General features: G+C 43.6%; 1 protein-coding gene across 4 annotated transcripts; it reads left to right on the top strand.

Moving 5' to 3' along the window:
• Positions 1 to 960: 960 nt before the first annotated feature.
• LOC123181590 (proline--tRNA ligase, cytoplasmic) lies at positions 961 to 12,117 on the top strand. Of its 4 annotated transcripts, none has more exons than XM_044593893.1 (13): positions 961 to 1,235; positions 4,644 to 4,691; positions 4,796 to 4,878; positions 5,440 to 5,532; positions 6,020 to 6,136; positions 6,597 to 6,784; positions 7,121 to 7,187; positions 7,953 to 8,075; positions 8,189 to 8,341; positions 9,256 to 9,540; positions 10,604 to 10,822; positions 11,627 to 11,720; positions 11,850 to 12,117. In XM_044593893.1, exons 2-13 carry the CDS (start codon positions 4,664 to 4,666, stop codon positions 11,912 to 11,914), a joined length of 1,515 nt encoding a protein of 504 aa, XP_044449828.1. In that variant the 5' UTR covers positions 961 to 1,235; positions 4,644 to 4,663; the 3' UTR covers positions 11,915 to 12,117. The 4 variants fall into 4 exon arrangements, with proteins under 4 accessions (XP_044449828.1, XP_044449827.1, XP_044449829.1 ...); XM_044593892.1 differs by lacking the exon at positions 961 to 1,235 and adding an exon at positions 2,126 to 2,372; XM_044593894.1 differs by lacking the exon at positions 961 to 1,235 and adding an exon at positions 2,169 to 2,372 and having other exon boundaries at positions 6,036 to 6,136.
• The last annotated feature ends 1,175 nt before the right edge of the window (positions 12,118 to 13,292 follow it).

Raw genomic sequence — 13,292 nt, 5'->3', positions numbered from 1 at the left:
TCCTGCACCGGGGCACCCATGACGGCGCGGACCGTGCTGTCCGCCATGAGGGTGCTGTCCAAGGTCCGAGTCCGAGGACGGTGGTGGGTGTCCATGACGAGCTCGGACAGCGGCATCCTTGTCCGTGGAGGCAGCAGTAGCAGCAGCACCAGCCAGGCGCTTAGGTGCTAGAGCACGGACGCACACAGTACACGCACAGAGTACGCACTCACGCGCGCCCAGTGCTAGAGCACCCACGCACACAACCTCAGCGCACGCACAGAGCACACACTTACGCCTAGGTCCTAGAGCACGCGCACACAGAACGCACGCAGAGCACTCACGCACACATGCACAACCAGGCACACGCACGCCTAGCACACGCGCATGCCCAGGTGCTAGATCACGCACCGCACACACAGAGCACTCACGCACACAAGCACGCCCACACACACATCCGTTGTCCGTCCGCCTCGAGGCGCCGCCGTCCGTCCGGCTTCTGTTCCTCTCCCCAAGCAGGTGCTTCATGAGAAGACCGGTGGCTGTAGCCTGTAGGTCGAGCCCGGCCGCTGCGCGCTACCTCGTCATCGCCTTATCCGCGCTCGCATCCAGCGCCGTGCTTGGAGAGGACCAGATTATCCGCGCCGGGAGAGCAACAAGGCTGGCGGGGGTAGAGCCACGGCGACCTCCGCCGGAGCAACAACGGCGGCGGGAGCTCCATCTCCGCCTCAAGTCTTCCCACCCAGATATGTGCTCGGTCAGGGTGAACTGAGCAGGGCAGGGGCAGTTTGGACATTTTACAGTGGGCCCATCTTGCCAGGGGCAAATCATCAAGTTTGTGTCAAAGGTGTGGCAAAAGATCAATGTCAATGAAAACAAGGGCAAATAGTAGAAGTGCAAGCAAAGGTGGGGCAAATCCTCAAATTCCCCACGTTCATTATACGCACGAATTGCCACAGCCCGTTACCTATCTGTTTCTTCTCCCCTCGGCTGTCCCCCACGAAAACACAACCCCAAATCGCCAGGGTTCACCATTCCCCGTCGCCGCCGCCACCCGTCCCAACCTCGGCCACCGGCGGCTCGACCGTCGCCGGCCGGAGAATCTGAGGCGGTGCGGCCGTAATCTCCCTTTCCTGGGGCACAGAGGCGCAGCCGCCGCGTCTACTGCATCCTCCACCGGCCACTCCCCATCACCGGACCGCCTCCAGCCGCCCCAACCCCGGCCACCGTCCACTCGGATCTCAGTCGTTGCTGCGGTAACCTCCTTCGCCTCTTTCCCTCTGTCCTCTATCCGCTCCCTCCCCTTCTGCCAGTGTGCGCTGCCTGCCTGCCTGCTCTGTTTCTGCGTGCGTTAGTGCAGGAGTGCTCTGCGTTCTTGTATGCATACTATGCGTGCGTGATGGTCGTGCTCTGTGCGTGTGATGCATGCGTGCGCTGCCTTACTACTACTATTTCATTAGTACTAGTGGACTGCTACTATTTCCTCTGATTTGCAAAATGATGCTGATACTAGCAAGTCATCTGCTATTTTGGTACTGATCTATAATTGCCAATTGTACTGGAACTAGTGGTGACTGCTCCATTTTGGTACTAGTGGCTGCTACTGCTATTGTCATTTTTTATATGAATTTGCAAATTGATACTTGCTGTAGTTTGCATATGTACTGCTACTGTTACTGTGAATTTAAAAATAGGACTACTGTGTATGTTCTATGATGATGACAACTACTATCCTCCGGGCCATGTGGTCAACACAACTGGAGGGAACTATACGGGGGGTGCAAATACTACCATGGACACAACTCGTAACATGATTGCTGATTCTGTGATGGCAGCGAGAGAGTAGGGTCGTGAGCTTCACCATAACCATGTACTTATTTTGTAACCGAAAGACGGACTCATGTATATATAATTAATACCATATGTTATGATGAGTTCAAAAATATTATTATGTGCGTAGAATGTCAAATTTGTTGATATACACGGTCTGGTCACGCCAACAAACTAGTGAAAACATGCCATATGTGAAAAAAACAGTTCAAATCGGGTCATTTACTGTTAAAACAGTATAGTCAGCACTTAAACCCAATCTACAGAAGAACAGAGGGCATTCTGGTCATTTCAGCATGTTTCAGCTACAGCCGCAGCTGCTACAGCACAACTACCAAACGACTGCATTTCAGCTCCAACCTTCCAGCTAGGGTTCTGCATGGCAGCGAGAGATTGCAGAAAGCGAGCCTCCCCCCAAAAAGAGCGCGACAGCTAGGGTTCCTAGCCGCCGCCGCCGCCGCCCCTGCCGGCCGAAGCCTCCGCTGCCCCGCCGCCGGTACAGGAGCTCAGCAGCGCCAACCTCCGTCGAGCAGCCGTTCCCACCAGCAGCACCTCCCTCCCTGGTAGCCACCACTCCTTCCTCTTGAATCCTCTGTGCTCAAAATTTTCCTGATTTGACAGTACTTTCAAGAGGGAATCAGTGAAAATCACTTGACCCCCCCGACACCCGCGTCGCTCCCAGGGCGACTCGGGTGGCGAAACCCAAGACCCCTCCTCGTCGCTCCCTCGCCGCGGCCGGAGGATGCAAGGCGGGCAAAGCCCCTTCCAGCGGACGGTGGCGGCGGGGCTGTCCCTTCCAGTGCTTGTCGCCGGGCCGTGGAAGTTCTGGGGGTGGCTGCACGACCCTGGCGCGGGCCGGGTGGTGGATCTGGCGAAGGCAAGCGGCGCCCGCAGTCTGCGCGGTTCCCCCACGGTGGAGGGCGCGAGGTGGTGGAGTGGAGAGCGGGCGGCGGCAGGGCATCGTCCCGCGGTCTGAGCGGGCTGGATCTGGGCCCGGCGGGCCGGTGGTGGCGGTGGGGGTGTTCTGCTCACGTCCGGCTCTGGTGGTGGAGGTAGGCGGCGGTGGGTGGTGCTCTTCCCTTCGGCGAGTTCTGCGAGATGCCTGCGTTTCCTTGCAGCATGTGCGGCACGGTTTGGTGCTGTCCGCCCAGACTTGGTGCGGCTGTGCGAACCGGACTGCTCCGGCCTTCTCTTGGTGGCGCCGGCTGCATTGGGAGCTGATGGGGTGGGTTGCACAGATCCAGATGAAAATCTTGCAAAGACCTTGTCGATGCCGGCGGCAACGGCGTCTGTGGGCGTCGCTTCCCAGACTCCGGGTGAAAACCTTAGATCGGGCATTGCCAGATCGGATGACGGTGTTGGTTCTCCATCACTTTCTCCTTGGAGACGTCATTTGTGGAGTTCTTGTGGAGGGCTGTCACGATGCGGCTGGCTGAAAGGGGAGGTTGGGTTCATGGGTGGCGGGGGCATGTGTTCTGTACATGGTGGTGGCGGTGGAAGTGCTTTGCTGATTCGGGGCATGCTAAGTTCCGGTTCCTTCTCTAGCTCTGGTTGGCCTCCTCTCAGGGATGTTCGTGGCGGCGGTGAGGTCTCGGTGTTCGACGTCCTTCGAAGATGTTGCAGGCTCTTGTTGCTCGGCATGGTGCCCAGGTTTGCTCATTTGGTGATGGTGGTCGATGTGACACCAAGAGGAGGTGCACTGCTCGTCTCGGTGGAACATTGCCCTTCGGTGCCATCAGCGACTTCCGTTCTCGCGATGCCACCTTGGTGATGGGATGCCCTTCGACGGCGTTGCGACTCTCCTAGGTCTTCAAGTTCAAGAGTGATCGCTGGGCAGGCCGGGGACTTTTTCCTCTACATCGTCTTGATGTCGGGTATCCGTTCGATTGATCCAACAAGACTCCTCCCTTCTCTTCTCGGTTTGTTCCAGTTCTGTTGGGTGCCAGGTTCAAGGCTTGTACTGCTAAGGCATAGTTCGTTTCGGTTCTCTCTCTGTTCCCGTGTTCCTTCTGTTGGGTGTTGTGTGCTACATCTTGTAGTCGTTGCGTTGTATCTTGTTCTGTTTTATGAAAATGAAAATGGTTCAGGCCGGCTTTTGCCTGCCGTAGCAGCTTCAATTTTTTTTCCTGATTTGTGCAGTACTTGCTGTAGATCTGATATTGTTTCTTGACGAGTACTTGCTTCATATTTTTCCAGTACATGTTCAAGTTTACATGTGAGAGCATTTTGCTTGGTAGGTGTTTGTGGTAATGCTTGTAGGGGCAAATATTTACAAATTGTAGTTTCAAGTTTTTCAGATGAGTAAATGTTTTGGTTTAAACATGTTAGCAGTGAAACATGCAATGAATGACGATATATGAAAAGGAAAATATTAAGTTCTTTTTTCTGCACTGACTAACCTGAAACCAAAGCTTAGCAGTAACATGCAATTTGTGAGAGCAGGAGCTTTGTCTTGGTTATACTGGCCGAAATCAGTTAACACATTAGTACTAGTGGCATTGTTGGCATGATAGATGTCCCAACTCTTGTTTATGATTGGGAATATAGTGGTACTGCTCTGTTCTTGATTTTAACAGTTAGCTGCTTTGGCATCCACAGTAGAGCAAACAAGAAGCTAATCTGCTGTTCCTAGCTTCTACACATATATATTTTTGTGAATTAAAAAAAATAGTACAACGTATCCCCGTATTGGCGCTTTTCCAAAATGCCGTATTTACGCATCTGTATTGGCCCGATAATGATACATGTATCCATATCAGTAGAGCAAGCCGAATTCCTCCCTGCTTGCTCCTCACGAAATTTTCTGATTTGTGTTCCGTCTACTCATGCTGCAGCGGTGGTTCGGGATCTAGCCATGTCGACCAACAAGGGCGGAGGCGGAGGTGCGTTCCTGTTCGTCTTCTTGAGCTGTTGACTCCTCTGGATTTGAGTTTTGATATTTGATCTTTGCATTCTCTGAGCTTGTTTCTTGGTTCGTGGATTGCAGGGAAGAAGAAGGAGGTGAAGAAGGAGACGAAACTGGGGATGGCGTACAAGAAGGATGATAACTTTGGGGAGTGGTACTCTGAGGTGCGTCTTCTTGCTTATCACTGGCTTGGTGAGGTTTATTTACAAGTCGATTTGGGCGCATGGTGGATTGGTGGGTGCAATGTTATGATGGCCGTGGGAAACGTTGTGTGTTGTGATAGCTAAGTTTGTTGACACATACTATTGCACTAATCTGCAATATTGGCGCTCTTGTTATCTACTGCTGCTTTTTTCTTTTCGAACTGTTCTACGCCAAATATTCTGTCTGTATGTTGTTCTCGAAGAGAAACTACCGACCTTCCAGGATTTTATGATGTTATATTAGGTATCAGTTTTTGCCTTTGAGTGTCAGACATTTCATTAGCTTACCTGTGCTCTCGTGACCGGTACAGTGGTGATCATACTTACTGTTTCCGAGTTGTGCTTTGTCTCTTGCTTGCAGGGTTAGAGCAGAGAAGTTTCTTGCATTTTTGTTAGAGCGGAAACAACAAATGCTGATTCTTCTATAATAGTAGAAACAACAAATGCGAGCAAAATTTTGTTCATACTGCAAATTAATCCCGCTCTTGCTAGGGGCTTCTTTAAGCTTTTTTGTTTGTCCAGGTGGTTGTTAACAGCGAAATGATTGAGTACTATGACATCTCTGGTTGTTATATCTTGAGGCCTTGGGCGATGGAAATATGGGAGTTGCTGAAAGTAAGTTTTCTCAATATCATCTGGAATCTGAAATCCAAATGACCAAGCTGTATTTTACTGTTAGTATTTTCCCGTCTACGCAATGAAATAAATGCATCCTATCTTGAGAGTTGCCTCTTTTTCGGAGACTGATTTTGGGGCCATCTGAAACTTCTCTTATGACTTATGCCCATGTTGCTTCTTTTTCATTTGGCAATTAATTCTGAACTTCTGTATATCCAATCAACATTTGATAAAACATAATCCTTAATGCCTCTTTTCAGTGTTATACATGGAAGTTCCATTATCCTTCATTGTCGTGTTGCTGTCTTATTTGGAAGCTGTTATCGCATATGTTTTCTTCGGCAGCTTATCATATCAATACTTTTTGACTCTGAATCGACATCAGTACCCTTGCTGTTGCTGTTAATTTATATCTTCTAATTATCAAGTGATAGTGACATTATTATGTTTTACTTGTAAGTAGCATCAATGTGATTTGGTGCAGGAATTTTTTGATGCAGAAATAAAGAAGTTGAAGCTGAAACCATATTATTTCCCTTTGTTTGTTACGGAGAATGTTCTGCAGAAGGAGAAAGACCATATTGAGGGCTTTGCCCCTGAGGTGTGCCTTTTACTCCATTTCTTTTCGGATGAAGTATTTTGAAAGTTAATATATTGGTTTAGTCAGCTATTTAGCCTGTACAACTACGACAGTACCTTTTGGAAAACAGCTGAAAGAAAAATTAACAACAGTGACAACAGCTCCCACACCTGTGACAAAGTTTGTCAAGGTACCACTATGGACCAAACGAATAATTGTTTTCTTTAACCTTTATTACACATCGCGTAAGTTGTGTTTTACTATTTGCTTTGACCTGTGTATTGGTTTCTATATGAATTCATGAGATAGGACAGGTATCAGAAACAATGTGCTTGGTCATCAGTTCATCTTGATACAGATTTATGAGTATCATATTAATTATTTTTCTCTGTGCTATGGTTCTAATTAGCTTTGCCATATTTACTTTATCTCTTTCTTATATTGTCTTCTGAGGATAGTAACCTTTTCATTTGTCCTCCAGGTAGCGTGGGTTACTAAATCAGGAAAATCTGATCTGGAAGCTCCTATTGCAATCCGTCCAACAAGTGAGACTGTCATGTATCCATACTTCTCTAAATGGATAAGAAGCCACCGGGACTTACCTTTGAAGTGTAACCAGTGGTGCAATGTTGTTAGATGGGAGTTTAGCAATCCAACTCCTTTCATAAGGTAGCTTATTGTTTGGTGGCCCATCATCACATTTGTCTAGGCACTTCTCTGAGTTTTGACTTTCTTATAGTGCCTGCAGAGCTCTGCCCCATCACTGTTAGTGGTGCAATAGTGTCTAATGGTGCGATAGTGTCTAATTGCATGCTCGATAATATATTAAATTATTATTGCAAAAAGCAGTACATTCATTTGCAAAAAGCAGTATATTAGCAAGATGATCTGTACCCAAGTGTCTAATAGGCCTTTTTTTTCGATGTAATTCTTGTGACCTGTCTTGACTAAACATTCTGCGTCTGCTTTAAGTTATTTGACATGATCTGTAACCGTTCTCCTCAGGAGCCGTGAATTTCTTTGGCAAGAAGGCCATACAGTTTTTGCAACTAAAGAGGAGGCAGATGAAGAGGTATTACAACTTCCGTTCCTGAATGCATGGCATGTTGAGTATTTGCACTTTAACCAAGATATAAGCAAATAAGACTGCTCTACTCCCTATTTATTAGGCCACTTATCACTATTAGGAGGTGGGTATTTCAGATCTAAAAAAAGGATGTGGGTATTTCATTTTTAGTATTATAAATGAATTTGGAAATAACCAAATGGAGGGTATATACTTGTTGAAATAACCAAATGGAAGTGCATATACACGTTGGGAATGACCTAATGGAATGGCATATAAATGTGGAGTTGGTCTAAAGTTATACTGATTTTTTGGGTACAAAATTTGAATTCTATAATGATGTGTGTTCAGTAATGAAGGGTGTAAGTAGTTTGCTACTTATCGTGGTATTTTAATCTGGCTGTGTTGTAATCTAGTAATATTGAATTGATTTTGGTGGTTCTATTGTGAACCAGTAGATTGGTTGGTTTTATTCAGTATGGACTATGGATGGCTAGTGTGGAGCAGTGATGTATGTAGTTGTAAGCTATGGAAACTTGGATCAGCGTTTTGACCTCTTGTGTAAATTGCGCAACTCTACACACTCATAACTTTTAAGTTCTAAGTTGTTATTCTGCCCCCAAAACTATTTAAGTCGGTCCTCATGGCTTGGAGTAACATCTGAATAAATGTAGTATTGTGATATCAGTTCTATGTTGTGTTTGATAAGATTTTATGAAATTTGCATGTTAAATATCAAAGGGTTGACTGGTCATTTATGACAAATATCAGGTCCTCCAAATATTGGAACTCTACAGGAGAATATATGAAGAATTTTTAGCAGTTCCAGTGTCCAAAGGGAGGAAAAGTGAGATGGAAAAGTTTGCTGGTGGACTTTACACAACCAGTGTAGAGGTATGGATAAGAAACTGCTTGCTGGATGTAATACAAGTGTTATTTTTCTTTACTGCAAGATTAAAGTTTGTTGGTTGTTTTTTCTTTAGGCCTTCATTCTGTTTTTTCTTTAGGCCTTCATTCCAAATACTGGCCGTGGTATACAAGGTGCAACTTCACATTGTCTTGGTCAAAACTTTGCAAAGATGTTTGATATCACTTTTGAGAATGAAAAGGGTGAACGGTCCATGGTGTGGCAGAACTCTTGGGCATACACTACCCGCTCGGTAATTCTTATATTTCTTTTACTCGAAATGGGCTTTGTTGGGATTCTTCTTTTTATTGCTAAAGTTTTGGAAGTGGCATCACTTTTTGAATCATATTGGTGCACTTGCTGCTTATATATTGTCTGTGATGTAAATGTTCGAATAAGCTTATAAGTTTGACCAGAAAAGATCAAATGTTGGAGAATAGGTTCTTGGTATTTATGATATTTGGTTTTCAACATGAAAATCTATTATCTTAGAGAAGTATAATGTTATCTTTGCGAAGACATTGACATAATGGTAAATAGGAAGTACTAGTGTGGGGAATGCCGGTATACATCTAGATGTATTTTTCTTTCCAAAATATATATGTTTTGTTTGGAGGAATCTCGAAAGGCAGGAGCTTGCAATTTACAAGTAGGTATTGAATTTGCCTAGTTTAACTAGGCAGCTCTAACCACTTAACCAGTAGAATGGGCCCATGCTGGTATATTGTAATCTACAACAACAACAAAGCCTTTAGTCCCAAACAACTTGGGGTAGGCTAAATGGGTATATTGAAATGTAATCAATATAATTTTGCAGTTCCATGTAATTCTATGTAGCAGCATGTCTAGAGCTGCCTAGCTCAAAACAAGGCCCGATCCATAGTTTTAATGAAAATCATGATGATGGGTCTTCCATTTTTGTTTTATCGATCGTTTTGTTGAGAACTTAGTGTGCCCTAATACCAATCACTTCGGAGCTAGCTTTTAATGCTAGCCCAGAGTGTTGGCAATGGCCATTTGTTTCCACTATGGCTATATCATGATTTTTTTTTGTTAAAATAATTTATCACATCGTATATTATTTTGTGTATGTGATTTTCAGTCGCTGAATGTTCTGTTTAGTTATGCTTCCATTTGTAATATGTAGCTTTTTTGCTCTTATTGCAGATTGGAGTCATGGTAATGACACATGGTGATGACAAGGGCTTAGTGCTGCCACCAAAGGTGGCACCTATCCAGGTCATTGTTATTCCTGTGCCATTTAAAGATGCTGACACAACAGGTATTAAAGGGGCGTGTGAGTCGGCTGTTTACACCTTGAACCAAGCTGGGATTCGAGCAGATTTGGATGCTCGTGAAAACTACTCTCCTGGTTGGAAATATTCTCAATGGGAAATGAAAGGTGTTCCTTTGAGAATCGAGATAGGTCCAAAAGATCTGGCGAACAAGCAGGTACTGGTTATTGATTCTTGATCATGTGAATAATTTGCTCCATAAATTGTTCTCGTTTTCATTTTGCGCTCTACATATATTCACAATGGGCACTATTGCCCAATTCTGCCAGCCTTATGACAGGTTGCTCCCCACTTCATGTAGCATGTTTTCTTTTTGTTCCTATTGTTGAAGATGCTGGATATTTTGCTTCTTTAACTTGTTCCTGAAGCCTAAGATGTGTGTATGTGCTCGTGTTCAAAATTTTATTAAAACTGTCATACATTGGACTTAGGCCGTAACTATTTTTTTTGTGTGGTGAAAGTAAGTGGCTAATATTAACATACACATTGTTAGACTTTAATAATATTTTAAACAACTGACTCGAAATTAAAATTCTCTCTTTAGCTGTTAAGAAAGAGTCTGAATTGTGTTGTTTGATCAACCTTTTCTCTACTGATGATTCTCACCTGTATCCTGTTCGTTTTGTTCTCTTACTGGGTTTTGGCAATTTTGAGATGGTTAGCAGAGTAATTATTTTAGAACCCTTTATAATTGAATGTCAAAATAGAAGGGAATCATTGACTCGATTGTGCATCTGTGCTATTGTTTTCTTCACGATTGTTCTGAATAATCAGGAATAAGCAGGAATGCCAAAATAATCTGAATAATCAGGAATGTCAAAATATAAGTAATTTCCTGATTGTTCTGAATAATCAGGAATAAGCATTCATGTGTACTGAATAAGCCTTTTGTTCTACAATTCTTTGCACGAAATCTCTTAATTGCCGACTGTTGTTTAGATCCAAAGCTGCATGGACTTGTTTCTCCCTTAAAAATAGATTTTGTGGGATATCTTAGTCAGAGGAACTGTTGCATGATTCCACGAGTTATTTGCACGTACAGATTTAGAATTATTTTGACTTGCCTGATTAACCATATGATTGTGCCCACAAACTGGTTCATCTTCTAAGGAGTTGATATGTAAAGAGTTGTAGCAAAGATTTAAAGTCCTTAATTTCTTACCATTTCGTGAAGTTGCCCATTTGGCAGTTAAATGGAATATAATGTTTTGTATTTACAGGTGCGCATTGTCCGGCGAGACAATGGTACAAAGGTTGATATTCCTTCAACAGACTTGGTTGAGCAGGTTAGAGTGTTGCTGGATGGGTTTCAAGCAAACTTGTTGGAAACAGCGAAAGCAAAGAGAGATGCCTGCATTGTAATCATCAGCACTTGGGATGAATTCATAGCAGCTCTCAATGACAAAAAATTGATCTTGGCTCCATGGTGTGATGAGGAGGTATTTTATGTCCTGGCCTATGTTTCTCCTATTCCCCTCCCACCCTGATATTTTTAAGTCACTAATAACTAACAGAACTATGATTATGGCACACATGTCGGTATCTAGCGTATGTTCTATGCACTTCTATACTGCAAAGCTGGTTGTAGTGGGAGTAATGGGATGTGCACATTTGTGGAGAATTGTTTTGATACTTGTATAGCTAAACCTTGATATTATATAAAACTCCACAAAGTTGGTGAAACTGAAGCTAATGCATGGGGGAAGAAGTTCTAGTTTCAGTTTGCTCGTCACCTGATAGCTCCATTTCATGTTTCCACCAGGGTAGCACCTCTTTTATTAGCTGTGGCGTTTCTTTAGTACTCCCTCCGTAAACTAATATAAGAGTGTTTAGAATACTAAAGTAGTGATCTAAACGCTCTTATATTAGTTTACAGAGGGAGTATGTGAGAAAATCAGAAGTTCTAGTTATTTTTGCGTGACTCAACAATCCAGGCATACATAAGACTCGGAGTACCCCTCCTTTGTTAGGTCACTTGTTGCTCTTGGATGCTGTATATGCTCTCTAGTTCATATTAGTCAATGGTTTTGTTAATTACCATGATCCTCATGAACTGGAGTCAGAAAAATTATTTCAAATCATGGATGTACTATTTGAGAATAGTAAGTTTTGACCGCAGGATTGTTCAAGTGGACGACTAGCATTTGGCACAAATTCTATGTTGCTGTAGCTGGCTTCCTGCTTGCTAGGTGTTTGCAACTCTGGCATGTCTAGCATACAATTTCTTCCCTTGTGCTGTGCAGGAGGTGGAGAAGGACGTGAAAGCTCGGACCAAAGGTGAACTTGGGGCTGCGAAAACATTGTGTACTCCATTTGACCAGCCAGATCTTCCTTCCGGTACGCTATGCAGACAGTGGTGCTTTTTTATTTCATTTGGATTTCTCTTTTGCTGTACTTCCTGCAAATGATGCTTCTTCCATTTACGCCGCACTAACCTTGACATTGATGTTCTGCACAAAACTTCAGGAACTGTGTGCTTTGCTTCCGGAAAGCCTGCTCAAAAGTGGTCGTTCTGGGGTCGCAGCTATTGATCTCAAGTGTTCTGTCACCTATACATTGCCATTTTCGTGGATCGTTTGTTCTGGCAAAGCTGTCTATTTCTTATACTAGCTGATTTTTGAGTAATGCTTTCGTATGATATGACTCGGATTGGTTGTCCATTTGCTATTTTGTAATGATTGCATGTCGATCAGTTCGGTGTTGAGAAATACATTATGTACAACCTTAAGTGATAGATAGACCTGCACATGACAATATTGCCACCGTATAAGTGCCCGAGTTAGCTCTCTGCTCCATCCAGGCTTGCATGAATTCCCATCCCCAAAAGTCAAATTTAATATTTGGAAAATTAAACTTTGTCTGGTCCATCATCAAACCTTTAATTCCTTGAAAATATAACTTTTCATCCTTTATAACTTAGCCCAATAGCCAAGGGTATGCGACAACAGAATTAATGGTAACAATACGGAGGGAGTACATAAAAAACTGCACAGAAAACAAACACGTGGTATCGATGTCAAAAGGAGTGATAGCAGGTGATCACAAAATATAAATATTTTTAATTAACGGTCAAGATATAAACTTCTACAAATTGGAACATAGTGGAAGCAACCTACATCACATATTGCAAATAACAAATACTAACAAATACAGTAGAACCGGTGTTCCAACTCCCCTAATTTGCCTCTGACGATCAGAACCAGTAAAAGCATATTGATAAATGCATAAATTTGATAACATAAATGAGGGATGCCAAAAGAACACGAGTTTTAGTATAACAACAAGCTGCAGGTCATGAAGCCAAAGATATAGCCAATGTAAGGAACAATTGTGACAAGGTTCCGTTCAAATTGCAATTGTTCATCTACTGCTAGAAATTTAGAGTGTGTTTCTTTTCATCTGTAGGCTAAGGTTGTGCAATAGGAATGCTCCAACTTTACGTTCACGCAATGAACGGGTTTGGAAAACATTAGCAAAAGCTAAACGCTCATTCTTCTGCTGCTGACGTTTCAAGTCCCTCTCTTTCTTCTGCAAGTTAAACAAGAGGTAAAAATGCTGTGCTAAACCATCAGCGCAAAAGTAAAATCTGTTGCCAAGGATAGATAGATGCAAGAGTACATAACAAAAAATGCAACTGGGGTAGAACTTACCTTCTGGAACTTCTCCACACTTGGAACAATATTTTCCTTAAGATGCTCCCCTATGGTAGCTTCAGATCGACCCTTGCTGCATAACTTCTCCTATAAACATCACATGTCAAATATCGGTACTAAAGAAGTGAAATGCACATGAAGAACATCTCAGCAGGAAACGTAACTGATATATGGAAAAAAATTATATGAGACCAGGTCTCATAGTTAGCAGGTGAGACCCACTTTGATGGATGACACGTGGCATTCATAAATCACA

The sequence above is a fragment of the Triticum aestivum genome, chromosome 1D, assembly GCF_018294505.1.
Source record: "Triticum aestivum cultivar Chinese Spring chromosome 1D, IWGSC CS RefSeq v2.1, whole genome shotgun sequence".
Classification (NCBI taxonomy): Eukaryota; Viridiplantae; Streptophyta; class Magnoliopsida; order Poales; family Poaceae; genus Triticum; species Triticum aestivum.
The sequence above is the reverse complement of the archived record's forward strand: the minus strand, read 5'-3'. Positions and strand labels throughout refer to the sequence as shown.